Below are 27248 nucleotides of genomic sequence, written 5' to 3'. Positions count from 1 at the left end.
GTATTAATTCTGTTGAAGACTTGGACAATAGCGTGTGTTTAAAAATAATAATCTGAAAAGACAGAATGATTAAGAGAAGTTGATCTACATGGAGACTAGGATACAGAAGTACTCAATCCATGAGAGAATGTTTAAAAAAAAAAAGGATTAGTGTATCTTTGTAGAGCTACAGTACATGGAAGACAGAGATGCTGGAGGATATGTACTGAATTGAATTGATTTCTTTTCTGTTACTGATAATAAGTTTGATTTAGGAAAATGGAGTACATGTAAGTCACAAGTAATTTTCAGTTCTGCAACTAGCTGGTTTAAACCTAAGTCATTGATCTGGAAGCTGACTTGCTTCTTATGCCTAATTACCATTAAAACTTTATTATTGTTTCTGATATTTTAGCATACCCTTTAATAATGGGCCCATTGTTTTAGGATCCAAATTTTGTTCTGTCATGTGTTCTTGATAAGTCCCATCAAAGTGAACAGGCCCCTAATGAAAGACAGTGATATTGTAAAATTGTAAAAGAAGGCCCTAATTTTAGGCTTTTAAAGAAAATTATGTCAAGTTTAGTTGTTGAGAATATTTGTAGGTGCAGTAAAAAAGTAATCATAATTAAAGGCCAATTTATGTTGCTATATTAGTTCAGCTATTTATCCTCACTGAAAAAGGGTTCAATATCTCCATTCTAGGAAAGTTTGTGCCTCTTCAGTCAACATATTACCAACATTGAAATAAGGAATTTGTTTGAGCTTCCGATAGTGCTCTGGGACCATTCCTTTGGGATAATTATGATGGCACTGCACTGTTTTAAGAATCTGTCTAGTCTGTTGATGTCATGTGAGGTTGCTTTTCACTTTTGGTCTTGTAGGCAAAATGGCCATGGATAAGCAATTCAAACCATCAGTCTGAGTCTCCTTCACAATTAAGTCTAGTCAGCTTGTGTTTGGAAAAATGTATGTTTTCTTCTTTAGCAACAGCAGAATCCTTATATTAGACTACTTCCCATCTTTTATCACTTAACAGCAAAAATATTAAAATGAACTATTTTTGTGCTTAAAATCACAGAGTCATAGAATGTTAAGGATTGGAAGAGATTTTAAAGATCAACTAGTCCCAACTCCCCTGCCATGAGCAGGGACATCTCCCAGTAGACCAGGTTGCCCAAGGCCTTATCCAACCTAGTCTTGAACACTGCCAGGTTTGGCATGTCCGCAGTCTCCCTGGGCAACCTGTTCCAGTGTCTCACCATCCTCACAGTAAAGAATTTCTTCCTAATATCTAACCTAAACTTCACCTCTTTCAGTTTGTATCCATTACTCCTTGTCCTACCCCTACAATTCCTGACAAAGAGTCCCTCTGGCTTCCCTATAGGCCCCCTTCAGATACTGGAAGGTTGCTATGAGGTCTCCACACAACCTTCTCTGCTACAGGCTGAACAGCCCCAGCTTTCTCAGCCTGTCTTTGTAGGGAAGGTGCTCCAGTCCTCATGTCAAATTCATGGCCCTCCTCTGGACTTGCTCCAACAGTTCCATGTCCTTCTTATCTTGGGGATACAAGAACTGTGCGCAGCACTCCAGGTGGGGTCTCACTAGAGCAGAGCAGAGGGGGAGAATCACTTCTTTCAACTTGCTGGCCATGCTCCTTTTGATGCAGCCTAGGATTTCATTGGCTTTCTGGGCTGTGAGAAGATACTGCCCATGTTGAGTTTTTCATCAACCATCATCCCCAAGTCTTCCTCTGAAGGGCTGCTCTCAATCACTTCTCTGCCCAACCTGTAGGTGTCCTTGGGATTGCTGTGACCCAGGTGTAGGACCTTGCACTTCGCTTTGTTCAACTTCATAGGGTTTGCATTGGCCCATCTCTCAAACCTGTCAGGGTTCCTCTGGATGACATCCCGTCCCTCCAGTGTGTCAACTGCACCACACAGCTTGGTGTCATCAGCAAATTTGCTGAGAATGCACTTGATCCCACTGTCCATGTTGCCAGCAAAGATGTTCAACAGTGTTGACCCCAGTACCGACCCCTGAGGGACACCACTCATCACTGGTCTCCATGTACACAATGAACCATTGACCACAACTCTTTGCATGCAGCCATTCAGGCAGTTCTTTATCCACTGAGTGGTCCATCTATCAAATCCACGTCTCTCCAATTTAGAGACAAGGATGTCATGTGGGACAGTGTCAAATACTTTGCATAGGCCTAGGTAGATGATGTTGGTTGACCTTCCCTGTAAAACAGTTGGCTCTGAGAGATTTATATGAAGGTTTAGGTTTGTCCGTATTTTTCCCCCAGCAACTTTTGCTATTATTTAACAGATTATCTAACTTGATATATTGAAAAAGAAGATGACAGACTTAATATAGCCAGTCTGTTATAAGTCTTGAGAGTGATGGGTTCCTATCCAATATATTTTAAGAATGTGCTCAACATATGTGTATAAAGATAATACTGTAAATTGATACTCTTTTAGTGTGACAGAGTGAAGGCTGAAACTGTTAGACTAATTACAGTCTTATACAACTTAAACATACATATTTTTATTCTTTTCCATCAATTAGCTGTCTCCTGGATAATATAATTTTTGGCTGGAAAGAAACCCAAACAGAAGATACACTGTGTAGGGGCGTTGGATTCAGTTGAATAACTGTGTGAATGAATTTGTAATTTCCAGACTTTCAAACAGGCTAACTGAAAAGAAAATGCAAATAACTATTCTATCTAAACACAAGACACAATAGAGAAGTAGACATATAATCTGTTGTTTTATGGAATTTACTGTAAATTGAAGTTAATTCTGCAACACCTGGCTATAGGCTTTCAACCAGACACATTTAGCAGAGTTGTCATCACATTCTCATAATGATTGTCATTGTTGATTTAAGTGTTTCAGTTAAATCCAAACTTTCAAACTTGGTTTGTGTATGTAAAGTATACTCTGTAGAAAATGATGCATTATTGCAAGGACTTCTGCCTCTGCTTTCTGGCAGGCAGAGATCTAGAGACAGTTTTCTACTCTGCTGGGGTTTTTTATGCTTGTGTTTCTAATGCACTTTATTAGTCGATGTGTCAGCAGAAATTTCTTCAGTGTTTATTTCTATAAAAATCCAGATTTCATGCTTGGGAGCACATAAAATATTCCTCTGTATGCAGTTTAGAAAAACAGCTAGGATTGCACTGATGGAATTTCTGGTTTGTTTTCTCCATTAAATTGTACATACTGTCATATAGATCAAAGAAGTTTGATTCTTGGAAGAGCTGAATTCAACTATGATATACTTTAGATTTCTGTTGTATCTTAGGTGAGATATTTTGCCTCTTTGTGACTCTAGACTCTATAAAAAAGGAACAGTGGCATTTATACAGTTATGAGAGTCACATGATTTTGCTACCCCATGGGAGAAGATCTGGGCAGGTTAGTACAGTGGTGTCATGGTTTGAGATTGGCCCCCCCTCGAGAAGAGGGGGACTCAGAGGTGATTGGGTGCCAGGGCAGTGTTCCCTGAAGAGCCAGTCACCACTCATGTTGTTCGCTTCTGCTCAAAATCAGATATTCACAGCCCACCAGAAGCTGTTGGCAAGAGTTCTGCTGTTGGTGTCTGCTGCGTGTAGGTGTGGAAGGCCAGGGGGTGGCTGGGCTCCCTCTCTCTCCCCTCCGGGGGGAGAGGGGAGCCCTGCAGCCCCCCCAGCTCTGCCTAGCCCAGAGCAGAGTTAGAGGCAGCATTTTGAGTGTGTGCAGTGAGGGAAGAGACTCACGTGAGCACCTGAATCTGACTTGAGGTAAGAGGAGAGAGGCTGGCTTTTGTAGCCAAGCCTTCTCCCCCCTCCTTTTCTACAGCTAAGCTGTGGAGGGGGGCTTTCTGTCCCTCCACTGTAAGTGGAGGAGAGGCTCAGCATTGAAGCTGAGCCAAGTGGACGGGCTGTGGAGGTAGGCCCGGCACTCGGGAGAAAGAGTCCCAAGCGAAATTGGAGATGGACCCCGCCCAGAGAGAGGGAGAAGGGGCCCGGAGGATGTCTCTGCCACGCAGGACAACCGAAAACCTGAGGAGAAATCCACATGCCAGGACGTGGACACTTGATAAGCAGAACCACACTGCAGCAGCCTACGAATCAAGGGATGAGAGAGAGAGAGATCACACAGCAGCAGGAGAGCAAGGACTCAGAGCTATCTTCTCGGACTTCAAGAGGAGGAGAGACTGCCACAAAAAACTGGAACTTGGTGAGGGGGGAGCGTTCAGGCCCAGAACACTCCCACAGAGGGATTGATTACTTTCCAGCCTTGAAAAGGCTCTTTCCTGGACTGAACTTAAAGGAGGGGCTTGAAAGGACTGATTGATAGAGATGTAATATATATATAGTTGTCTTTAGCTTGTATAGTATTTATTTGTGTAAATAAATGTATATACTTCCCCCTTCCCCTATAGAAGCCTCTGGCCTGAAAGTTTCTCTTCAGTAGTGTTGGGATAATTGTGGGAGGGGGTGGAGAAGCCTGAAAATTGGATTTTTAGATTTCTAACGTGGCTCAAACTGCTACAAGTGGTTTCTCATACATCATCCCTTTTCTACAGGGGTGACAGTGAAGTCCAGAAAGAACAGGTGGATCAACACAACATTTCTAGCTAGACTGTGTGCAGTCCTGATGTGGAGTCGTGGGGTTCTTGGGGCACTCCCTGGTGCTCTCAGTCCTCTGAATGTTGGTGAGATGGTCCCAAATCCTGGTGTAGGGTCATGAGGTTCTCACTTCTCACTTTCGTACTCTGGTTTCCTGCAATATTAAGTATCCTTAGTTACACGACTGGGCAGGGAATACTGTGTTGATGATGAATCCTTTCAGATCCTGATCTTTTCTGATTTGCAGTTGCTGATCTTGCTGCTCACAGTCTGCTTGTTCCATATACTTCTAGATGTGTTTGCACTTTTTGATGGTCATCAGGCTGTTTGCATAGTTTGACTATCTGTTTTCTTCAGCACACAAAAACTATTCTGTTCTTCAGGACAGGTGGCTGACTGTATTTCATCTGCTTTTGCCATAGTGAAGGGCTGTTTAATATTTACTGGCTTATGCTAACAGCTATCCTGTCTAGACATAAATCATGCTAATTGCTACAGAAAAACTAAGGTTTTTGGGGTTTGTGTGATTTCCCCCCCCCAGTTTTCTTGGTCATAAAGTAGGTTTAGGGTGCTTCCCATACTGCAATGTTATTTGTGGGCGTGCCTTAGGCTCTCAAAATATTGTAAAGAATTTATGAAGCCAAAAAATGAAAATAATGGATGGTAAAAATTCATGTGGATAAACATAAAATGGGGCACATAGGGAGAAGAAGAGTAGTACGACATCTCAACTTCACTACAAAATGATGGCTTCTGAACTTGTTTACCACACAGGAATCTGATGTGGGATTTGTTACCTTTTGTGGGGCTTGGGGTGTGTACGCAAGCCCAAGGAGTGTGGAGATGAGAAGCCACAGATCCCATTAGGAGTATTGCTCAGTACTCTACACATCCACCATACAGCTCTGCCAATGTCACATCAGCAGCGTACTGTATGTGGAGAGGGAGAAGAGCATGACAGTCACTCTGTCTGCGAACACACCTCACCTCTTAAGGAAAATGCTAAGGAAATGCTTGATTGTCATGCTCTTCTTTGGAGGTGGATCCAGACATTTAAAAGAGAAAATGTCCTTACCCCAGCAGGTTCCTGCTTCAGTGTGTAGCAAGCGAGGAGATATTGTGCTCAACTACCAACTCCTCCGTTGATCACTGTCTTGGTTCCATAGTGCAGCCCTACCAGCTAGACATTGTGTCTCTGAAGGTTAGCCTGGAGGTTCATTGCAGAGTGTTGTACGGGGCTTGGAAGTAGGCATTCTGCTGTCTGGCTTAAATAAGAGTGAGACGTGAGGCAAAGAGGATCTGTGCAATTCAGTATGATATATATAAGTAAGCTCCTTAACGGTAGGAATTAGTGAGGAAGTAGATTAGTCCTGAGATTACACCAATACCAGAACTGTCTATCCTCCTTCAGGTTCAGAGCCATGGGAAACATTAAGAGTAGTCAGCATGAATCAGCCTGCAATTTAAATTTAAAGTAGTTTAATAAACAGTCTATTTTGGCACAGAACCTTAGGGGATTACTTGCCTCAGACTCATAGGGCTGTGCTTTTGCCTTGCTATTTCTGTTCTTTGTAATGAACATGTGTCCTCACTTGTTGCTGCCATTGACTTCATCTCTTTCATTACAAACTTCTTTTTCCTCTGGTGGTATTGAGAGGAATTACATAGTCATGGCGTGCCTGGGGGTTGACCCTGGCCAATAGCTAAGGCTTCACCCACTTGCTTGGTAACCCACTACAAGAGGATGGGGGAAAGAATTGGACAGACAAGAATGATGGAAAAAACCTCTAGTGAGTCAAGATAAAGACAATTTAATAAGTGTAAAAAAAAAAAAAGGTAACGAGTGATGCAAAAGCACTCACTCACCACCAGCAGACAGATGCCCAACCAGTCACCACACAACAGCTGCTTTGGAGAAACTGTCCCCCTGTTTATATGCTAAGCATGACATTATATATTATAGGGTATCCCTTTGGTCTGTTGAGGTCAACTGTCCTGTCTGTGTCCCCTCCCTACCTTGCTAAGGGACAGAGTGAGAAAGAGAAGGCTCAATGCTGTGCAAACTGTTCAGCGGTGGCTGAAACACTATTTTGATCACAGCATCAGCATATAAGCTTCTATAAAGAAAATTAACTCTATCCCAACCAGACACAGAAGATAATGTCATGTAATTTTTCAAGTCATTCCCAGTAAATAAATGACAAATTGATGAAAAAAACAGCAAAGGAATGCCTTATACTATGTTACTTTCTATGGTGCTTATGTAATACAAGATTTTAAGAATTCATTGTAAGGAGTGTTTCTGGCTTTTGTTTTTAGATTTGCAATTTCCTCTGTATGCTTGAGGATATTGTCATTGTCACTGAAGTAAGAACTCCTGTTCCCTCAGTGACAGCAGCAAACAATAATCTCTCATTGGATTCTATGAATGAAGCAAATTTGCTAGATTTATGAATAGACTTTTCAGCAAAACAGAAATCAATTACTGTAAATCCTCATGCTGAGGTCTCTAAAATACTGAGATGGGTATGAATTTTTATACTGGTTTCTCTTAGTGATTATGTTGCGAACTCCAACTGTGAAATATTTTCCTAAGAATTTTAGGAGGTTGCTCACTTCTCTGATAATGCATGCTAGCTGGTTAGGTTAAATCCTTACAGATTAAGATGGTGGTTTCAGTACCAGTGAATCAGGAACATGTTTCAAGCCAGCATGTGGTTTATCTCTTCTGATTAATCACTATTTCATTTGCTATAATATATAGACAGAGAAGGGGGATGGGGGCAGTTAACTAACACAGTGCTGGCTTTGTGCTGGCTTTAAATCTTTGTGCAATGGTCAGCAGTGTTTTGACTCTGGTTTGAGAGAAAAAAACGAGGGATGTACAATTGTACGATCTCTCTCTTGCCTTTTTTTTCAAAGCCCTTTTGGCCAAATGCTGTACTTTTTCTCTCATAAGCACTTCCTCTAAATTATCCTACTAAAATAATTGGAAATGTTTTAGAATTTTTGTTTGATTTTGAGGAAGAAGGCTGTATAAGTAATTCAAAGTTCTTGAAATTTTAAACATTATAGCAACAAGGAAAACTGCCTTGTTTTGTAACATATTACTTGAACAAAACAATACTTAGCAGGATCATATTGAACTAAAAAGTTTGGAAGAATTGCAGATGACTTAAGCTCTAGGCAGGACTTCAGGTTTCATGTGGCTTCCAATGTTCTGACACTGGTTAATGGAGATAATGGCAAGAAAATATTTGATATAGCCCATGGAGACTCCGTAATGGCTACTGTGTGCATAAGATCCTTCATTTTGCTTCCTCTTTGGAGAGCAGGAAAATAGAGATATTTTAATCAAGACTTAGGGCAGAAGCAGAGAGTCTCTGAGGAAGAAACTTTTTTGTCTTGACCTATTGTCTTTGTCTTTGAACATTGTCTTTGGAATGTTTCAGGAAATGCCTTTTTGAGTCAGTCATCTGTAGAAGAGAAGGAAATTTTAGGCATTTCATATTATCCATCAGACTTTAGAATAGGTTAAGTCAAGGAAAATATTGGGGGAAGTTTGCCAATATAGCTTCTTTTCTGTCAGGTTTTAGAATATGGTTGTCTTTCTCCTTTATTGTGACGGTTGGGATCTTTCATATCTTCTACCACATTTCTACAAAGAGCAGGAGGAAAAAAAAGAAATTTTGTGGTTTACTGAATCTGAACTTTTGCCTGAATTTTAAACCAGAGAGTTCTTTTTTATCCACTTAGAGGCCTTAAATACTGTAAGAATATGGTTGAAATAACTGAGTACGGCAAGCTGAAGTCACAAAAGAAGACAAGAGAGAAGCTCACCTATCTTAGTGAGCAGGGAACTGATTGGGTCTATGGACAAAGAGGAAGCCCAGAAAAAAAACAGAGCCCTTGGTCTTTGGAAAGCCCTTGTGATGGGTTAGCTAGAATGAGTGCTGACTTGATCCCTCATATCCCTGATCCCTAATTGAGTCTAAGCCTTTGCAAAGGTCTTTAAGATATCATGTCTCCTTTAATTAATCTGTTTTCCTGCCTATTAATTTCAGCATATATATATATGCTTTAGGATGTTGTGATAACTATTTAGGCAATCAGTAGACATTTTCATCTTTGAAGTATTTGACAGGTTCTGGCAGTTATTCTTGTCTTACTGTTGACTCAAGAGATTATCAACCTATTTTTAAGAATACTTACCCGAACACAAATTGTACGAAGCTTGTCAGCTAAGATAGGACAGTAACAGAAATCTATGACTTCAAAGGTTTCCTATGGAAGAGAAGGGAGGGCCCATCTTTACAGAATTTCTACCCTGTTTCACTGTCTCACAGCTGAAGGATTCAGATTCATTGCAGAAAAGTTTAATGCAGCATTAGTACCTAGGTGTCCTGCTGTCTCAGCCTTCAGTCACCTCCATAGTTAGAGATTACTGAAGGAATACAGTAGGTCATCTTTCTGCTGGAACTGATTCTTGCATATCTAAATTCTCAAGCGTGGCCAATTTCTGCTTCTTCCAGTTGGGATTTTATTCCAAAAATCTACTGTAAACATATTGGTTAGTCTAACAGTCACATGTATGTGCTAATGTTTGAATTGACTTTACAATATGTAATAATGAGAATTACTATTTTGAGTATTTTTCTCCTCTATATCTGCACCTAATATGACTTGTGATATACATAATAATTTGCAAGAATGACCAGGGCTATTGCGTGCTGTATTGTTCTGACTCCTAACTTACACCCACAGAATTCTTAGCTTATCAGAATGACTCAGTGAACGGCATGAAAGCTTATGGTTTTCATGTTCACAGATACAATGGCAAATCTATTTTTTTTCGCTTATCACAGTTGTTAAAGCTGGTATATTGGAGCTGTTGACAACTGTAGGCTTTCAAATAACAACTGTTGTTTGTATATACAGGGAGAAACAGAGATTCTCTATGGCAATTGTACAATAATTGTAAAATACAACATTGGAGTATTTTATACATTTATTTTTTAATTACAAGCAGCTAGAAACAGGATCAGCATTAATCCTTGCTTCCTCCTAACTTGATAGGAGTTACTGAAATATCATAAATAGTAAATTTAAGTTTAGGCATAAACATGCAGTTTTAGGTAAAAAAAAAAAGTATTCAAGTATTTTCATTTTACAGTAATCCCCCATAATTTTGAACAATAGAAAAAAAAGCAATTCTGATAGAAATGTCTATTATTAAATGGTAGTCATAATGTAATCCTTATACAGCTTATGTAAGGTAGAGGAAAGGAAGTAAAAAGTATTTATTGATGCATAATTGCTTATTGGATTATATAAGTGATTGGTTCTTATCCAAGGCTGCTTCAGTGTCATTCGTGGTTCTTCAGGTTAGCTCAGTAACACACTAAATTTGATTACTGTGCAGTAAGACATACACTTTTACAATGAATGCTCTTACTGATTAATGGTTCACTGTACAGGGGGAACCTACTGAGGAGTACATGTTTCTTAATGCAATATCTTTTTATTAAAGAAAGGTATTTGGATTTTCTGATTTCAATGACTTGATGCAGTTGCCAGTTTAGTGGCTAACCTGGTTTTTCCCATAGATTCCCAGACATTGTGGAGCTGTTTGGTTTTTTTTGTTGGTGGGTTTGAGGTTTTTTTAACCTACCTGCACTTTCTACCCATGAAAGGGTGAGATAACATTAGACTATGTAAACAGCATTAACAAAATGACTCTTTAAAGGAATATCAATCTTATACTTAAAAATCAAAGTCTGCCTCTTTAAGCAATATTCCTTTCTTCTTTAGGCATAGGTAGTAAAAGAACCTGTTGAAACAATGGAATTTAAGTTGGAAAATGAATCAGTTTACCATTGCTGCTGCTACTTTTTCAGTTCTAGATTTTTTTTCAGTGTTCTGCATGGATTTAGTGAATGAAAGTTATTTCTGATGTGGAGGAGGAAAATAAGATCACTGAAAGGCAGATGTAATACCCCATCTGAGAAAGAGTGGCAACATGTAACTGGAGAACTCTGCCACCAAACTGTTTTCTCTAATGACATCTTCATGGCTATACTTCATTAGTTCCCCATTTAGTAAATCCCTGCCCATAATCTATGCAAAAGTGTGCAAAATTAAACTTTTAAGTGAAACCACAGCATCTGACATTGCCATTTTCATATGCATTTTTAAATCATGTAAATATTTTGTTTCATCTAAGGATTTATTTATGGTGTATGGCTTCCTCCTCACACTCTTCCCAGTGCCAGTGTGGGTCCTTCCACAGGCTGCAGGAAAACACCTGCCCCACGGGGGTCTCTCCTAGACCTCGGGGGCCATCCCTGCTGGGATCTCTCCTCCCCTCTTCTCCTCCTCCTGCTTTGCCCCTGGGGCTCTCAGGGCTGTTTCTCACCCGGTTCCCCCCCCCCCAGCCCTGGCTGCCGGGCAGTGTTTTGCCCTCCCTTGCCCAGACGTTCCCCGGGGCTCTCGCCCTCCCACCCATGGCTGAGGGGCTCAGCCGTGCCCTGCGCTGGGGGACTGCTGGAGCCGCTGGAACCGGTTGTGTCCAGGTCGGGTAGCCCTGGATGCTCCACAGATCCAGCCCAGGGCACGTGCACCCCAGTACATGGGGAAAGGATGGTTTTGTTTGGATTTCTGGTGTTGTTGGTTTTTTCATTAAAGTGAGATAAAGTTTTTAAATGCTCTTAGAAAGAAAGGAAAAAAATAGAAAGGGTCGAAATCAAGACAGAATTTTGCCAGCACTATGGAGTGCAGGAATCCATGAATTATTTATGTCTGACTTCCCAGTATGTTCCCAAAAGGCCAGTAGTATTTTCCCTGTTCATCTGTCTGTGATCATCTAAGATTTTAATTTGATTCTCTCAGGAGCATGTATATGCTCTGACTTACAGAATCTCGTCTGTGTTTTTGCGACACAGATAGGAAATACTGTTGCTGTTCTGGAAATTAAATGTAGCCGATTGACTTCTAGTAATTCCTTGTCTATGGCGTACTCTGTTAAACTGCTTAGCTTTTATTTTTCTTCTCGTACTTGCTTTAATTTTCCCATTGTTTTTAGTGCTAAGTTCCCAGGAGTCTGGTTTAAAAGGCTATCAGCCAGGTCAAATTATGAGGGAAAAGGAAAAGAATTGGGGTTGCTTTTTTAGAGAAGGGAAGTCAGAGCAAAAGGAAAGGTACAGTGGTCATCATCAGTATGTGGGATAGTGCTTTTTTGAAGACAACTGATGGAATAATTAGTTTTTTGTGTTCATGCTGGATAGTACAGGAAACACTAAGCTTAAATGTATAATACTAAACAGTAAAGCAAGTTTTCTACTGATAAGGCCAGTGGAGCCTGGAACAGAGTGAGGTACCCAAAGGAGACTCCAGTGAGGGAGGCTGTGCAGGACTGGTTCTGTGTATCAAATATCCAGAATGACAGGGAAAAAGACTGCCTTATCTAGAGATTTGGTAGTGGTCTAGGGGCACATAGGTCCATTTCAGCCTTATTTTTTGTAGTTCTACAGTACTGGCAGTTTTAAGTCCCATTAAAACCTGAGAATGTCCAATTTCTTATGGTGAAGACTGAGCTAAATTAAAAGTTCATCTCTGAACAGGTGGACTAGTGCAAATGTGAGCCCTTACTGTGTTGGTGTATGCTGTTGAAACACTCATTCATATTGCTGACTCATGTATGATTTTTTTCTTTAAATCTAACTACCTTCAGTATAGCAGTGTCTCTGTTGGTTGTGAAAACTTATTCTGTGTTTCCTTTCTGTATGGCATTTCTCATACAAATTTATGTCATAAAAAAGTCTTAAAGTGTATAATGTTAACAGTTTGACTGGATAACATCAAGCTGTAGATTCAGGGATATTAGCCTATTAAGTGCCATTGGCTACAATCTTTTCCCATTGAACAATGTAGTAATAAACTGAATTCATGAGATAGATGGCTGAAATTACATTCTATGTCCAGAAGAAATATTTTAATAAGGGGACAAAGCATTCCTTTTAGTATCAGAGGCATTTATTGTGGTTTTTCTGTTTCTGTATGAAGAGGACGTGCAGTATGCCTTTTTATATCTTGGGGGTTTTTTTTCCTCTTTTAAGATCTGTATTAAAAAAAAAACACAAAAAACCAACAAATCCTGAAAACATGTAGTGGTTGCAGAATATTAGCTACTGTCCAGATTTTGAGCGTATTTGAAGCAAGTACAGTTTATTGCAGCAGCTGATTGTGTAATCAGATTTTTTTTTCCATATAAACTGATACTTGCAAAATTGTAGATTACTAAAGCAGTTACTGAAGTGTTTTTTGGTGGAAATGAAGTGTTTAAAAAAACTTACTGAAGTTGAGTGGAGTCCTAAAAGAAGTTAATAATAGCAGCAGACAGTTGCTGCCTGTATCACATGGATGTAATTGTTTTGAACTCACATAAACTGTTGTATCACTAGCACTTTTTTGGTCACAGAGCAGCTTACCTATGGACCATGCAGCCTTGTAGCCTCTCTCAAATGCATTTCAAATATTTTGGAGAGTTTGTGCTAGGGCAAGCATTTTGTGTAGTTCTGCACTCCCAGTCTGGTTTACTTTGGGATTTACCTCCTTGGGCTAGTGTTTATGAAACAGCCGACTCAGCAGATTCTCCCCACCGGGGGTCAGTCAGCCCTGGGGGAGCATGGGGATAAGTTTAGAAGAAAAAAGGGGCTTTTTCCAGAAAGCTTCTTTGCCACTGCAGGGAAAGCAGCCCTGCGGCAGGGGAGCTACTCTCAGCCAATGCGTCTGAAAGTATTTAGCAGGCACCTCATTCACAGCTCTTGTGTTTCTTCCCACCCCAGTGCAGTCTTGGAGAGGCAGCTCTTTGAGTCTCCTGCTGTTGTAGTTCCACGTGTCTCCATAGTGAGCTACCCAGACTGGGAAGCATGGCATCCCACCACCTACAGCGAGTGTATGCAAGTGTGGTAGGACTGCTTCACGTGTCCTTACTCATGTTCCTATGGATGCTTTCAGACTTTATAGGTTATGGAGTTAGTAGCAGGGAGTGCTACACTACAGTGTTTTGTGCAAATATCTCTCTACAGAATGAGCTATTATGCTACAAAATCAATTATTAGGCTATTTGTGTTTTTTTTTCAGGTAAATAGCCACACGGAAAGGAAATTTTTTTTATTTCTATTATGATACTGCAATTATTAATTTACTAATAAAATAAAATAACTAGATTGTTTGAAAGTAAGGTCAAAGAATAAGTGTTTATATGTGTCTACCTATATGTCTTTTCTGTGGTACTTTACAAGATAGTAGCAAGTTTAATTGTATGCCACAAACTAGTTAACTTCTTATAATAGAAGCTGATTCTTTTGTTTAACAAAACAAGAAAATGTAATTCAAATTCCTTTTAGATTGGTGTATTGGAATTGTACAGAAGTTTTGTATGGTCTACTTCTGTTTGTGATAGAAGGAGAGTATATCATCCGAGTTTTTGAAGATTAACTTCAAATAGTGGATGTGTCTGGAGAAAGGACATTACTAGAGCCAAAGGTTTGGTATTTACCACTTTCAGTGAGATTTGCTTACAAAAATTAAGCTGTACGAAAACATGTAGCTTCTTTAATTAAAATTATATATGAACACATTCTTCAATATATAAACTAATCTAGCCTGAAATTTAGGGAGATTTTTCTTATGCAAAATAACTGGCTTTTTTATAAATAATCTGTTTTTTCATCCTTTTGTCTTGCATATGTATGCCCCTGTCCTGAGCTTCAGAAAGCTTTCAAAAAAGGCTACCCAGATGGGCTGAATGTGTGTTTTTGGGCAGCACTGTGGCTTCAGAGCCAAAGCTTTATAGAATGTCATCTCCCCTTCTTTTAGAGCTCTAATTTCCATGGCAGACTGATGCAGAGATGCTTGATCTGAGTATGGAATTTTATATTTGCTTTTACCATCTACCTTTTCCCACACTTTTCAGTCTGCTCACTTCTTCCAGAAAAAGTTATATTTTGTGTTTTAGCAGAATAGCACCGAGGCAGAAGTTTTGCTATTGATGTGAATGGGGAGTGCTGTGCACACGACTCCTCTGATGACATCCCTCTGAATATCCCCACTGCTCTTTAGGAGGAACATCCAGCTGGCAGCCTGCAGGCCGCTTCTTTTCCACAGAATAATTCTGGCCAGCTCCCACAAGAACATGATTTTATCCTAATGTGCCTGCACATAACCATGCAAGCTGCCTCTTTGCTCCTCTACTTCTAGAATGTGACAAGATGTCTGCCTCTAGAGATGTGCCTATAGTGACATTTAAGCAGAGAAGCTACACTATAGATAAGCCTTCAGAAAGATAAATCATTCCACAGTCACAGCACCATTTTGCTCTCTAAAAAGAAATGCTAGAATTGCCTTCAAGTGCTGAGATTCTTCTCTTTTGGTAAGAGGTCTCAAAAATAGCTTTTGAGACTGGTGTGATGTTTTTCTCAAAACTATTCTGACAAAATGTTGTCAAAATCACCTTCTAGACTAGAAGAAAGGGATTGTTAGTTACCTAAGCTTAAAATATGATACATGTTAAATAATCACATGGGTTGGTAAGTCAACACTAGATAATTTGTATTTCTCTCATGTATCATTTGTTGGTTTTCTCTTTGCAAAGCGTTTCATGATTCATTACTTTTACGATACTGTAATTTTATGCTGCATGCTGCCACTGGAATACTATATAAAAATCACAGCTATAAATTATTTGAATTCTTGCCAAATGTACTGATGGTGAATATTTCAGAGTAAGACTGGAAGATAATTTAATGTTTTGTTTTATAATTAATTTAGAAATAGTTTTAGTTTTAAATAAACCATATATTCTATAATACAGAACAGAAGCATATTCTACAATTTTTTCCTTAAATGAGTGTTATTATTCTTTTATGTATATGATTTCTGATATTTATCAGGTTTATAATAACAAATTCATTGTTTTATTTTTCCATAAACTGCAGAAACTATGCCTGTTCCAGAACAGCCCTCGTCTTCTGACAAGACAAGTTCCCTTAGTCCTGTGTTGAACACATCCAATGGCGATGGCTCTGAAACTGAGACAACCTCTGCCATTCTAGCTTCAGTCAAAGAACAGGTATGCAAGTGATGCATCTGCAAGCTAGAAAACAATAATGTGATTTACTGGGGGTTTTTTTCCATGAAGATTTCATAGGTGGTACCTGAGTATTTTAGTTTACAAGTGCATATTGCAAAGAATGTTAAATATTTCTTCATGTGTTACTATACTTCTGTATAAGTTTAATGTTGTTTAATTGCTTGTAATATTCTCCACTTTCACTCTTTACTGTGGATGGTGGTTTTCAGATACCTCTCCTTTTCTTGTTGGCAGTCTGAATGTGGAGTTACAGTATAAAGGCATGGCATATAAGAGCTAAAGCAAATGAATAGTTGTGGAGAAGATGTGTTATCCTAGACTTTTTAAAGGATTTATAAGAATTCTGGGATTTTAAAGTCTAACCTATACACGTTTTTGGGTTTTTTTGACTGTAAAACTTAATGTGAGATTATTTCAGGGCAAAGTTGGTAGTGATAGAGGCTTTCAGCTCTGGATGATTAAACCAAAAGTATTAGAAATTTTCAAAAGAAAGATTTTCATAGTCATTCTCAGCTTGATGCTAATAAGACAGGTTTGGACATTTTAAAGTAAATTTTTGTGGGCTGAGTGTCAGAGATTTTGCCTAATGCCTTTTTGTACATCAGGAGGTGGTTAACATTTCAGTTCATGCAACCAACTGGTCTCTGTTGCTACCTCATTTGGTTCAACAGCATCAACAGGTATCCCAAAGAGAGATATTAGAGATGGCTGCTTTTAGTCACCTTCCTTGATGAAGGTGTCTCAATCGGTGCTCACATTGTAAAGTAGTGATCTTCACCTGCCTAAGACATTCACTGTGCCTTTAGTTAAATTAATGCATGAATTCAGTTTATGATATATAACACTACTGGAATAATAGCTATTGAATAGTAGAAATTTTATTAAAATTATGACATCATTCTTCATGGGGTTTTTTGCTGTGTACCAGTTCTCTCTTTTGGGTGGTAAAGGTTAGTCTTATTTTCTGTTCTGAAAAGAGGAGTGCAAGAAAGAAATGTTGTAACGTGGAGTTTTGTCTTAAGATTTATGATGTGTCATATGGATAGTGCCCATGGTTTAGATGTTGGTATGCATATTCTCTTCCATGATAATAACATTACTTGGGCATGTACTAGTGTTTCTGTATTCTGTGTTACTGTATTACTTTATAGAAAAATAACTGCCTTAGGTGATGTTGAAAACATGTACAGGGAAGTTACATAGGTAGAAGATATATGTCAGAATGTGAATCACAGTACTGAACAGTGAGAAGTACTTCTCAGGTGTTGGGTATTGTGATGATTGCTAGTTTATACCTGGTCACGTGTTTTGCAAATGAACCTCTCACGAATCAGTGCTGAATCCATTAGATGAAAAATATTTTAAGTGGTAGAATATTAGCAAAGTTATTTCTGATTCCTCTGGACCACAGCAAAAAGGAGCCTGTAATAAAGGAGTTCTGCATTCTCTTATCACCAAGAACAGCCTAGCTAGCTAACCTAAGGTATTGCTGACTTAAAGGATAATCTCTTGAATTATTGCAGTGCAAGGTACCAGAATTTTACAGATGTTCTGTTAAGTGAACTTCTTTCTTGACAAGTATCTCGTCAGACCTATCTTGAAGCTGGAAGTCTGTATTAAGCTCAAAAATGAGACTTGATTTTTTTTTTTAAATATTTGAATGTATTTCTCAGAGTAAATGGTAACTTTAGTAAATTTGACTTAATGACGCATATTTTTGTTCAGCCACTCTCACTACTGGGAAAGCCCTATAACTCTAATATTAATTTATTTTATAGTAAAGATTTGAAATAAAAATAATAATAAAAAAGTACACAACAAACCACAAACCTACTTTTGGGCTTTTTCTTTTCCCCACAATACTGTACATTTTGACATACTTCCATTATTTAATGTTCTGTTGGGAAAATTTTAGGTAAGGCTAGCATCTGATTGTTCTAATGGGTAGTCCCCTGCTTTTTAGAAGGGATTGAATTGCTTTACTGTGTGATATGTGATTTTACTCTGTGTGCCCATTTACTGTAGCCAAAGACATACCTAGAATTTTAGAAGTACAAACAGATACAGTTATTCAAAAGTGCTGCTAATAAAGGTAAATATTATTGAGTTCATAATTAAGGTATGTTTCAGCATATCAAGTATGTTACATTTTCTTCATCTGTGCTGATGCTTGGCGTTAAAAGGTTTCCTTGCAATTTTTAACTCTCTAGGAACAGTTGGGACAACTTCATGTATTACTTCTAAAATAACTACAACGTTGTCTTTGAGTGATGGCAACAGAGTAAACTGTTATTTATGATACTGATGACTGTAAAAGGTGTTTTCAGTCTTTGGAGAGGGCAGGATACATGGAAGGTACAGAGAAGTAGTAATAAATGCTGTATGTATTTGCTCTACTTAAATTTTCTATGTGAAACATAAATGATTTATTAAGAAAACTCAAAGTTTGCTGTGCTTAGTTTGTACACATATCCCTATGCTGTCCTATTTTGAGGAACATTTTATTTGGTTAAAAAATTTATTGAGTCAAAAAATTGTGCTTGATATGTCAAATGTAAAGTGACATACATGATTGTAATGACTCAATCAGATGATTTTAGCCACGTGCTTTTGAAGGTGAGGATGTCTGTCAAACTAGAAATTGAAGCCTGTGTTTTGTTGTTGAAGAACTAGGTTTATTTTGTGAAATGCCATTGTGGAACACCTTGCTTTAAAGCACAAGCTATTTTTTTGTGTTTTAGCTCTTGACAAGTGTGCTGATTCACTTTTGGGTTTCAGACTTTAGAGATGCAATTGAGAAGTGATAGATACAGAACATGAATCCATTTTTTATCCCTTGCTGCTAACTTTCTTAAAGTTACCAGGCACTGCTGGAGGGAAGGTCAGAATCATATGCCATATGTCTAAGAAATCATGAGACGCCAGGCAATGACCTTTGGCTTAGCTGTTTTCAAGTAGTTCTCATGAAAAGGAATGATTAACAACTTCTGTGAAAGTAAAAGTTTTGTTTTGGGGTTTTGCTTGGTGTTGTTTTTGTTTGTTTGGGGTTTTTTAGACACTATCAACTTCTGTAAAGAGAAATCATCAACTAGTGTTAAACCAATAAACACATTTCAATTTTCCGTGCTTTATAAAATGTACAAAGAAAGATTTTTTTTATTTCTTGTGATATACTGGCAGACACATTTGGCCCAATGGTTCATAGATTTTAGAAAACATAAGGCTATTTCTGTTTCTGCTTTGTCATCTGTTTTTGTATCTGTAAATATGGGAAAAAAATTTCAACACAAAAGTGAGGCATCAGCACTCTGATTTGTGAGGACATATGTGATAGATACAACTACTTCTGCCAAAAAGATGATGTGTTTCTGATAGAGAATTTCCACCTGTGAAAGAAACTTCTGAATCTACTTGTTAAAAAACATCCTGGAATGAGAGCTATTGATGATGCTGTTTGGAAGGTAGAAATAGCTACTGGGGAGCCTTTTGAGTAAATATGTATTGAAGCTGATGCTTTTCCTGGAAGTCTCCAGACATAAATGGTTCATGGTACTTTGGTTCTTGGCATACAGAAACTACTCCCTTGGAAGCTGAGGAGGATTGTAATGACCTAGCAGAGGCTTGTTTTGGCAGGTTTTTGTTTTTTTTTTTAAAACACTTGCAAAATATGAGATAAATTAATTCCCTAGGAGTGAGATCCATCATGAAGTATGGACAGCTATATTCAACTCAGAAATTGTATCATACATTTGTTTTTGATTCTTTGGGACTCTAGATTCTTTAGCATCTTAGCAGTGACCTGTTTCAGTTTCCCTTTCAGAAAACTTTTGCAAAGAACAGGTTGTGCAATGTTTAATATTTCTTTGGAATCCTTTTATATATACCTATTTCTAATAAAGATACTTGTTTCCAGTTGCATGTTTGTTTGGTTTTTTCTCTCCAGAAAAAAACTTAGACTTCAAGATTTTTTGAATATTTCTCACACTGTTTAAATAAGTAATATGTTCTTTAAATCATATTGCTGATTCCAGAGAAAACAGAAGATTTTGGCTTTTTTTGTTGCTGGTGTCTTTTGATTTTGGGTTTTGGGGGGTTTTTTTGGCTTCATAAGACTTGTATTTTTTTCTAAAGTTACTTATGTTACTTTTAAATATGTACTGGTTTTTGCCATTAGAAAGCTAGTTGTTTGTCAAGAAATTGTGACTTGAAATAACACTAAAAATAACATTCAGGGCAGTAATTGCTAAGGGTTGTAATGCCTGTCAGTATTAAATACGGGTAGTATAACTGACTTTCTATGTTAGGTGTTAGTACTCTTTGGAAACGGGGTTATGTATGCCATGCACATCTTATATAAGTAAAGTAAGTAAAACTGCAGATAGACATGGCTGTTGGAAAATTTTCTTGGGTTTTTTTTGCTCTGTCAGATTGTTTTCCCTATGTCTTTATATCATGACTGAAGTTTTAGAAAAAAATCACATACCTAGATGGATGTTTCAATTCAGACAATTTTTTTTGAGGCTTTAAGTCCAGAAGAGACTTGTGAAATAAATCATCTAGTCTGACCAGCAGGACATGACATTTCATACAGTCATCCAAGTATTGGACCCTAAGTCTGATCACAGAATGACATATGCACTCTTTTCCCAAATATAATTCATGGCATACATATATTCATCAAAATAAAATCCCATTCTTGCACTGTAGGAACCAGTAATTACTCTAGTAACATTAAGTATTTGGCAGGTTTTCTAAATAGGTTCAATTATGATATATTCATGTCTTGCTTCCCTTCAAACAGCAGGCTCTATTTCTGCCTTTAAAAGTTTTAGCAACTCTATTTCAAACCCATGCTAATTATATTCAATCAATATATATTTCTTTCATAATCTCTCTAAGTATCATGCCAATATATTCACTTCCTTAGTTATCAAACTCCCTTTTTTCCAATCAGGCTTTAAAATATTCCCGAGAGATATTTCTCTTCTGTTTTCATTAATATATTGATTTTAGACAAGAATTAGACTTGGCTGTTTGATGTGCTTTGAGTAAGACAAGTCTATACAGTGGATACCATGCTGCTAATTGATGGATGGACCGACTCATTATTGAAATACAAAGCTTTGGAGTACAGCTAGTGCTTCTCAAATACATCCTTGAGTTGATGGGTATTGCTTTTGAGATGTACAATCCCAGTACTGGAAATGGCAAGTTGAGTGGAGAAGTTTTGAAGAGTACCATCACAGTGGCTAGAGAAGAAGGAAATAGTTTAATATACTTACTACATACTCTGTTCTATTGGATTCTCAAGTTCTTGATTTAGTCTGGGACTGGTTTCACACAGCTCTTTGGAGTAGCCATGAGTGTATTCATGTCGTGCTTCTGAGGAAACAGCAGTTAACAAGAACAGAGACCTAGACAAGCCTATTCAGAGCCCTATATCTTTTAAGTCATGATGAAGGCGCAGTAGCCATATTAGTTGCAGTATGAAGAAACTATAAATTATTTCATTGATAAAAGGATGTGGTGATAATCCAAAATATGTATTTTTGGGATTGTTTGAAATGAACTGGCAGTGGAAAGGCTCCTGTGAAGATTTAGTCTGATAGAAGAGTATTGAGGTGATATATCTTCCCAGCAAAACCATCTTTGAAGAGAGGGAAGAAAATGCTAATTATCAGGATAAAATTAGAGTTAAACATGATGCTATTTTGACTTACAATAATGTTAAAAAATTAGTATTTCAAAGCCAAGAATTTCAGAGAGGTGGGATAGAATGCCACTTAGCGACAGTTCAGTCTAATGCTAATTTAAAGCAGTAATAAAGACCATCACAAAGAAAGGCAAAATATCCTTTCTTATCATGTATCCAGTATATGAACACACTTCTGGTGATCCTCAAGTGCTTCTGCCTTAACTTATTTTTTTGCCATTAGAAGAAGGATTTCAAACTTGAAATAAAGATACCCTATGAAAATAACCATACTGATCTCACAGTCAATAGCATTTAAATAAAATATATTAAATTTCAAACATTTTAACATATTACATTTATAACTTTTTAAGATCATTGCTTACTTTCTCTCTCTTCTGTTTCATTGGGGCTTTTTTAAACATAAAATGTTTTCACTCCTAAACCAACTCTTTTAACCAGCAATAGTGGAAGAGATTCTTAATTTCACCTTAAAGTCATTTGAGAAGGTGATGTAATTGAGCTTAAAATACTTAGAAGAGGTGTGTCAAGTTGTGCCTTTATCTGTACTGATACATCTCTCTCTTGTACTGACAAAGAAGTACTTATGCAGCCATGTGGGGAATGCTGTTGGGGAGATGAACAAGTAAAAAATACAAGAAGAGGAGATGGCAGATTTGTGCTGTGGAAGGTCAAGTATATTGTATATATATTTCCTTTTTGATGAAGGACAGTTGGATCAATGTGCCAACTTGTTTTCAAGTATTGGGCTTTTAAACACAGCTGCTGTAAACATATACTTCAAACCATGATTCAGAAAGTGCAACATAACATGCCTACAGGGGAGTAGAAGACTGGGGGCTGTCTCCCCCAACTCTGCCCCTCTTCCTTGTCCAAAAGCAAGTTGCAGTCTTTATGTTCCTGAGACTTAGCTATCAAACCTGTTTTCAGTATTTTTCTCTTTCTATGCTTGAATTAAGTAATATCCGTCAACAGTAATTTTCATTTGCATAGAAAAAGTTTTAGGCTTTGAGTTCCATGGCTTACAAAACCAGCATACCAGTTCTACAGAGGAAATAAAGTGCAGTAAAAAGACCAACCTATGAATGCTTCAGTTGGTTTCAGTTCTTTTTGTTTCTTCTGTCTTCTCTGGAAATGAAAGTAAACCACTAAAAGCACTTTCTATATTCCATAGTGACCCTTTTGCTTTAAGTTGTCTTGCCATACTTTTCATGCAGCTTGCTCTTACAACTTCCATTTTGAAAGGGTTTTCATGGAGATTTAATTTTCGTAATTTTTTAGCATATTTGGTTTCTTTTATGGAATTTTGAAAACTTGACTACTTCTATTGTGTTTGCCCATCAGTTTCTGTTTGTTTTCTCACATGATGACATTTTCTACTCTGGATGCTTTTGCTGCTAAATGAAAGTGCAAGTTCCTGGGCAAGTTAAAATCTTGCGTATTTCTAGACTAAACTATTTAAGGGGTAGTTGAATGTTATTCATGCTGTGTTTTGATAAGTTACAATTCTGTTTATCCCCATACATGAATACTAGAACCCAGCAAATGCTACACTAAGTTTAAACTTAAGTCTGACCCTGAGGTCAGACCTTAAGGTACATTACTACCCAAATAATCTTAACTTAGGCTGGGAGTTACATAGTTATGATAATGATAAATCAGTTTAGAATCACATAATAAATTGACTTTAGCATGTGAAGCATATACTTCTCTTTTTTTCTTCCTCTGTGGTGAAAATGCATTTATCTGACATTTTTGGTGTCAGAAACTTATTCTATAGTTGATTCTGATGAGAACATTTCCAGTGTAAAAGTATAAAAGGCCAGCAAAGAACATTATTCTTTAAAAAAAGGATTTGAAGATTCATAATAAAGTTCTAGACAAATTAACTGCTAAATTCATAATTCTTTCCCTCAAGGTTAACATCACATTTTTAGGTACAGCATCACTCACTTGATTTTGGAAGAAGGCTTTACAGGTATAACCTCTAACATGTTTAACTGTGAAGCCAGACTTTTTGTATGGGTTCCTTGCTACTCTTTATACATGCTTTTATTTTTTTTTTCTATGCAAAGAACAAATCCAAGTCATGTGGTCCAAAGAGGTTTTTCTCCTTTTTAGTTTTACTAAGAGATTTCATTTTAATTTTTTTTACGTGGTAGATATGATGAGATGATAGCAGCTTAAGTTTTGAAATATCTTTTCTAAGATATTACCTTTTTTTATTGTTGAGACTTTATCAGAGTGCAGTGCTCTTTGACCATAACATTTTAGATATTCCACATTTGGAGGACTTTTTAATATATAGTACAAAGTTCAATTAATTTGACATTACTTGCAGTTACAGGGGATTTTGACTTAGCACAGTGACACAACAGTACACTCAAATCACAATTGAATTAGAAATTACAGTTAGTGGAGTAAAGCAATTGCCCCATACAATTGACACAATATAAATGTGAATTATCTAGAGTATACTGAGCATCCCCCAGTCACCAGAAAGGAATATGTTTGTTGAAGTCAGATGAAGGCCACAATCCTTTTCAGGTCTCTTCTGTTTGTTGTTTGTTTGTTTGTTTTTGTGGGTTTTTGCTTTGCTTTTTTTGTTTTGTTTTTGCTTTATTGGGCATAGCCACATGTATGCTCTCCACGCTGGCCTGGGTGAGTTATTTATAGCCATGGCGTCTCCAGGGCCAAGTTGGTGCACCAGGTCTTTTCCCTTCATGCCTGTACTATGCTACTCTGCCTTTACTCTTGAAGGCCACTGTATCTCATCATGTTAGTGACATTAAAAACTTTGGTCTGCACAGAATGACTGCTTGATACTTCTATCTCCTGATCTATCATGTTGTAACAAATTAGCTGGAGGTACCTGCTCCATTACAAATGTTGCTGTTACAGCTAAACCAAGTAAAACAAAGCTGCAGGCAGATGAAGGAAAGCTCAGACAGTTAAAGCCTGGCAAGGCTCAGTCCTGAGGTCTTGCAAACTTGGTACAAAGCTGAGACATTACTTAGTTCATTAAGTGCTCCCTATAATTCATATAAAGCTATCCTGCAAGATCCCCAGTGGGGGACCTTATTCCTTCCTCGATCACACTCTGAATTGAATAGAGTGAGCTGTCCTTTGTGCCTGAAGCTCCAGACTAGCAACCACTGGGGAGTGAGGCTGGTCTCCCAGGAGGTGTATCCTGTCTCGCTCAGCCCTCTTGCCTGGAGTCCCTGCTGTTGCACTGTGAGTTCATTGTGGGTGGAATGACAGCAGGCAAAGTCACTTACTGAGGGCATGGCTGGGCTCTGCAGAAAAGCATAAAACAATAATCTAAATACTTATTACCATTATATGAGTGAAATATACTTTGAGTAGATTTATAGAATCATAATTTGTAGGCAGATCCAGTACATATAGAAGTTATGCTATTTTAACCAGAAGCTAAAACTAGCTAAAACTAACTTAACCCCTAAAACTAGCTTTGTTTTGTTCTAGGTCTTCATTTCTTTCATTCAGGGACAGGCAGTTAAGCAAAAGGGTAGAAATACTTTGCTGATGTAGTCAGTTTGTCTAAAACAAAGGCACCCTTGCATTTCCCTTGGCAAGGAGATGAGTTTGGCTTCCTTTTCAACAGTTGTGATCAATCATGTCATTATTCTCCTCTGAGCCTTCAGGTCATGTAGCCTCTATTTATCTCTTCAGAGCATTCCTTCATTGTGAGCCTGTAAGGTGCTGTGTGGGGTGGGGGTGTCTTTGATCTGTCATAGCTCTTTGTCCCCTTATTTTACACCACATGATACGAACTCTTGTTTTCTGGTGTGCAGAAATTTACCTTTTGGAGTAATAATAACCTGAGACATCCACTTTTGTAAGTGAAAACCTGCCACTGGTTATCTACTTGACAGCTTATGGAGTAATACTTCTATTTCTATTAATATTCCCTCAGTTTCTTCAGTCTGGATTGTAACATAGCAAATAGCTACTTGTAGTCTGTTTCCTTAGTTGCTTTAAAATGTGAGCTGTACTTCTCAAATTTCATCTCTGTTCCTTTAGTTGCCACATTTATTTTTCCCAGAGTCCTCAAAAAGCATTATTCTTTACATTTTTCAGACAGTCCCATATCTCATGCATTACTAGTACTTGTCTGTGCTGAGCTTTCCTTCCTTGGATATCTAGCGCCCTCCAACATAATGATCTGACTAATCCAGAATGACATTTTGCTGCTTAGTGGTATTCCATCACTCTAACCTGCAATTCATGTTGCAGTGTTATCCCATGGTCATGATTATCCATCTACCCCAACAGTAACACAGTGAAATTATGTGCTTGATTGTGTAAATAAGATTTAAATTGAGCCTTTTGTATACCATTACCAACCTCTTTGTTTAGGAAATCTTTTAGTTTATGTTCACATTGCTAGGCAATTTTCAACAAATTTTTTCAGTGAAAAATGCAAAAAAAAGCATAATGGAAAAAGTTTCTGACTTTATCACTTATATGTATTTCATAATATTCAGAGTCTTGAAGTAAATAGGTAGATTTAAGAATTGTACTGTATGTTGCCTTGAAACTGGTGAATGTTTTTTTCACCTCATCTGATTCCAGCATAGTAACACCTCTTGGTAAAATCCTGTTTCTATTTTTAGTGTACTGTTATTTTCCGAAGTACTCCTTTGCTTTAGATTTTACAATTGATATCCCTGGAAGATACTATTTTTCTTTTTCAATGTAGTTTCAGACTGGGGGGTTTTTCCTTTTTTTTTTTTTTCCCTGTACATAGTTAGGCCCATCTTTGTTTGCCTCTCTGTCAATCTAGGTCATTAGTTGAAGCTTTTGTTGACAGACCTCTTGCGGGTAAGTACATCTGATGCTATAAATAGGCCTGATTCTTCATAATAAGTCAGCAGATTCACTTGAAAATTCTCAGTTTTGTACTAGGTCTGATGAAAATGGAAGATCTACTGCATTCTTCTGTCAGTCAATAGCATAATAATTTTTAGTGAATTAATATCTCCAAAACTGTGACATTGCAGAATTTAGTAATTTTGAATTAATACAGGACTACTAAATTTGTTTAGAAGAGTAAAATGGACTCCTTAAATGATCTCTGTTTTTATTTTATTTTTTAAAATTTGTATTTTTGTTTCACAAAGCAGTACTTGCACGTAAAAACCTGTTCCAAGACATTTTTTGCTGTTCTGTTTGTTCCAGGTCACAGCAAATAGAGGATACCGTTTCTCTTACCGTATGTTTTCAGTGGCCTGTGCTGTGGAAATAGATGAGTCTTTGGATTAGTTTTTTGTTTGTTAGTGTACCACAAATGGTGGCAGGGACCAACTAAACAGTATGCATTCTTATCACAGAGTAAGGTAGTTGACTGGTACAACTCCAAGATGCTGTTCTACTGGCTAAAGATTCTCAGGCATGTAAAAACCTGGGGTAGGTTTTGTTTTCTGTACGGCTACAACCACAGGAAGGCAGTTAGGCGTGGCTCTGTCTGCAACATGTGCATTGACACCTTTCTGAAACCTTTATCGTGATGTATGATGCTTCAGCTGCGAAAAAACCCCAGCATTACTTCCTACTTTCACATTCTCTAGCAGTCTTTAAAGGCTTATATAAACAGTGAATGAATTCTTGAGATTAAATTAGCAATATAGTTTCATCCTATGCCCTTTCTGTGTGCACAACAAACGTATTGTGAAACCCAGTACAACACTAGGTAAATAGCTCTGTCTCTGAAAGTAGGACTGGGTGTACCACTGTGATGCATATTGGGATGGAAA

At 37.7% G+C, this 27248-nt stretch overlaps 1 protein-coding gene across 10 annotated transcripts in view; it reads left to right on the top strand.

Annotated features, from left to right (window-relative positions):
• The window catches only part of CTNND2 (catenin delta 2), a 645784-nt gene that overhangs the window by 105947 nt on the left and 512589 nt on the right, over positions 1-27248 (top strand). For all 10 annotated transcript variants that reach the window (XM_027681495.1, XM_027681470.1, XM_027681446.1 and 7 more), the window contains exon 2: positions 15604-15737. In XM_027681495.1, coding sequence (XP_027537296.1) covers positions 15604-15737 — 134 coding nt within the window. The remainder of the gene's footprint in view (positions 1-15603; positions 15738-27248) is intronic.

This window comes from Neopelma chrysocephalum, unplaced genomic scaffold, assembly GCF_003984885.1.
Source record: "Neopelma chrysocephalum unplaced genomic scaffold, ASM398488v2 Primary Assembly neopelma1_22b, whole genome shotgun sequence".
In the NCBI taxonomy this organism is placed as follows: domain Eukaryota; kingdom Metazoa; phylum Chordata; class Aves; order Passeriformes; family Pipridae; genus Neopelma; species Neopelma chrysocephalum.
The sequence above is the reverse complement of the archived record's forward strand: the minus strand, read 5'-3'. Positions and strand labels throughout refer to the sequence as shown.